The sequence below is a fragment of the Panthera leo genome, chromosome C2 (assembly GCF_018350215.1).
Source record: "Panthera leo isolate Ple1 chromosome C2, P.leo_Ple1_pat1.1, whole genome shotgun sequence".
NCBI classification, from domain to species: domain Eukaryota; kingdom Metazoa; phylum Chordata; class Mammalia; order Carnivora; family Felidae; genus Panthera; species Panthera leo.
Window position 1 is genome coordinate 13,967,411 of NC_056687.1, and position 2,415 is coordinate 13,969,825.

The window sequence follows — 2,415 nt, forward strand, 5'->3', positions numbered from 1 at the left end:
ATAAAGGGTTCTACTCTTCCTGAATGTGTCTTGCTCCGGTCGCTTGATTAATTTTCTGAGCCAGCTCAGACTCCAAACATAAGTTCTTGTGTCCTTTTTCCTGACAGGCCTTGTCATTGTCATCTTGAAGCATATTCAGGGAGGCTCCTTGTCCATTGGAAGCCCCGTTAGCTATGGAAGAGTGGCTGATTAAGTTATGCTTAAAACGTATTAAGTGCCAACAACAACCGGGCAGGGTGTGGGTTCGTAATGAGTCCTAGTCAGAAGGGAGAGAGTGTGTGATGGTAGGCTGGTGGCGGGTTTGGTGTCACTGTCAGATCGACACTCATTGTATCCACGCAAGATGAAGGAGGGGCCAAATGTGGGCTGGGGTGACGGAGAGCTTTGAAGCTGTCAGGTAACCTTCTTAATCCTGGGACTAAGTACAGTTCAGAAGCCTTATGATTTAGTTACCAAACTACTAAAGTATCTTTATGAGGATGAAGGCTTCTCGAGAGACAATTAACCTAGGGATTCACAAGATGTTCTAAGGCACACTGGCCTGGGCCAAAGAAGCCAGGAAGACCAGGGCGGGAGCCCCACCCACCAGCAAGGATATATAAAAGCCCGGGAGCCTGGAGGGACATTCACAATTCAGAAGCTTGCTTCAGCGAGTTACCCACAGCTCTCTGTCTGGCACCATGTCCTACAACTGTTTCACAAGAAACTGCTCTTCCAGGCCAATTGGAGGACACTGCGCTGTCCCAGTGGCCCCGGTTGCCACGGCTTCTACCCAGGATGCCGACTGCCTGAGCGGCATCTATTTGCCCAGTTCCTTCCAAACTGGCTCCTGGCTCCTGGACCACTGTCAGGGGACCACCTGTGAGCCCACTGTTTGCCAGCCAACCTGTCACCAGCAAAATCCTTGCATCTCCAGCCTCGGACAGGTGACCTGCTCTCGACAGACCACCTGTGTCTCTAATCCTTGCTCGACCACCTACAGCCGGCCACTCACCTTTGTCTCCAGTGGCTGTCAGCCCCTGGGTGGCATCTCTAATGTGTGCCAGCCAGTGGGAGGAGTCTCCACTGTCTGCCAACCAGCCTGCGGGGGCTCCAGGACGTACCAGCGGTCCTGCATGTCCAGCTGTCGAAGAACTTGCTAAGTGTGTAGGAGCCAGTGAGCGAATCAAGACTCCAGGACCTGCCAGCTGTGTTTCCAGGCTCGTCCAGGATGCTGCCTGTCCCTGAACAGCTCTTCATTGCTGATCCCTCTTCTGACTGCCTGACTGCTTGGCTGCTAGCTCTGAATAAGCTGCCTTTGGCAATCTATGAGTTTTCTGGCTAGCACCAAGCTTATTTTAAGGGTTGGTCACTGGTGGTGCATATGCGTCTGGATGTTTCCAGAAACTTCACTTCCCATACTCCGGTCTCTGCTGGTTTTGACGTGTTTTGACCTTGCTGCTGTGTCTTTTGGCTTCTGCTTTTGTGCCTCTGAGGAAAGGAACTTGTCTCGCTCTGTATTTTCTCAATAAACCTGCTTATTTGGCATTGCAAACGTATGTCTCAATAGAGTTCTTTATTTGCAAGGGTTTTTGCTGTCTGTGAACCATCCTTGCTGATCAGTGTCTGACTTTCTTTTCTGAGCCTAGAGTACGGGTTCAGTCATTGTGTTTCAGGACAAGCAAGGGAATATCTGGTCTTTTAGTTGGTCAGAGAATCTTTGGACGTGTAGTGGTATACAGTGATGTGTCTTCCATATTCACTCAGTTTTTATGGGTGTACAGAATAATTTCCATGTGGGCAAAAGAAAAGTTACCTGGGTAACCAAGTAGTTTGGGGAATTATACAGTGAAGGGGGCAACAGAGTCTATTAGAGTCTCAGAGTCTTACTTTATCAGAGAACCACAGTGGAAAACTTTGCAGAAGATCCCTCCATGATCAGATAGGACAGAGTGAGTAGGAAGAAGGGTGGGGAAGTTGGTTTCCAAGGCCTGAGATTCAGGGCATCAAAGGGTGGCTCCAGCTCTATATTTCCCTCACTTGCTGCCGAGGGTTAGTAGATCTCCCCAAAATGCTCTGAGTAAATCAAATCTCCAGGTGTTAGTAAATCTGGGCAAGAGAGACTTAAAAACAACCTTTAAAAACACATGGTGGTTTGTTTCAACAAGAACCTTATTTTGTGCTTGTTCTCTACTGGAACCCACGTACTGATTAAACAAACCATCTGGGCTGGTGGTCCACTGCTAATTCTTTTTGCTTTATTTTAAAGTGAGAACTGGCTACCGACTGGTTTGCTTTTGTCCTTATCCTCTGTTATGTCCAGAAACACATCTCTATTTTCTTTTCAGAGTCGCTAAAGGAGACACAGATGAGGAAGATTTTTACAGAAAATGGAGACATACAAGGTGTGTGTTCCGTGAGCAGAGAGCCTTTTCT

At 48.1% G+C, this 2,415-nt stretch overlaps 1 protein-coding gene across 1 annotated transcript; it reads left to right on the forward strand.

Annotated features, from left to right (window-relative positions):
• Positions 1-680: 680 nt before the first annotated feature.
• On the forward strand, positions 681-1,142 carry LOC122229490 (keratin-associated protein 11-1). The gene has a single exon (XM_042954669.1). It carries the CDS (start codon positions 681-683, stop codon positions 1,140-1,142), a length of 462 nt encoding a protein of 153 aa, XP_042810603.1.
• Positions 1,143-2,415: the final 1,273 nt, after the last annotated feature.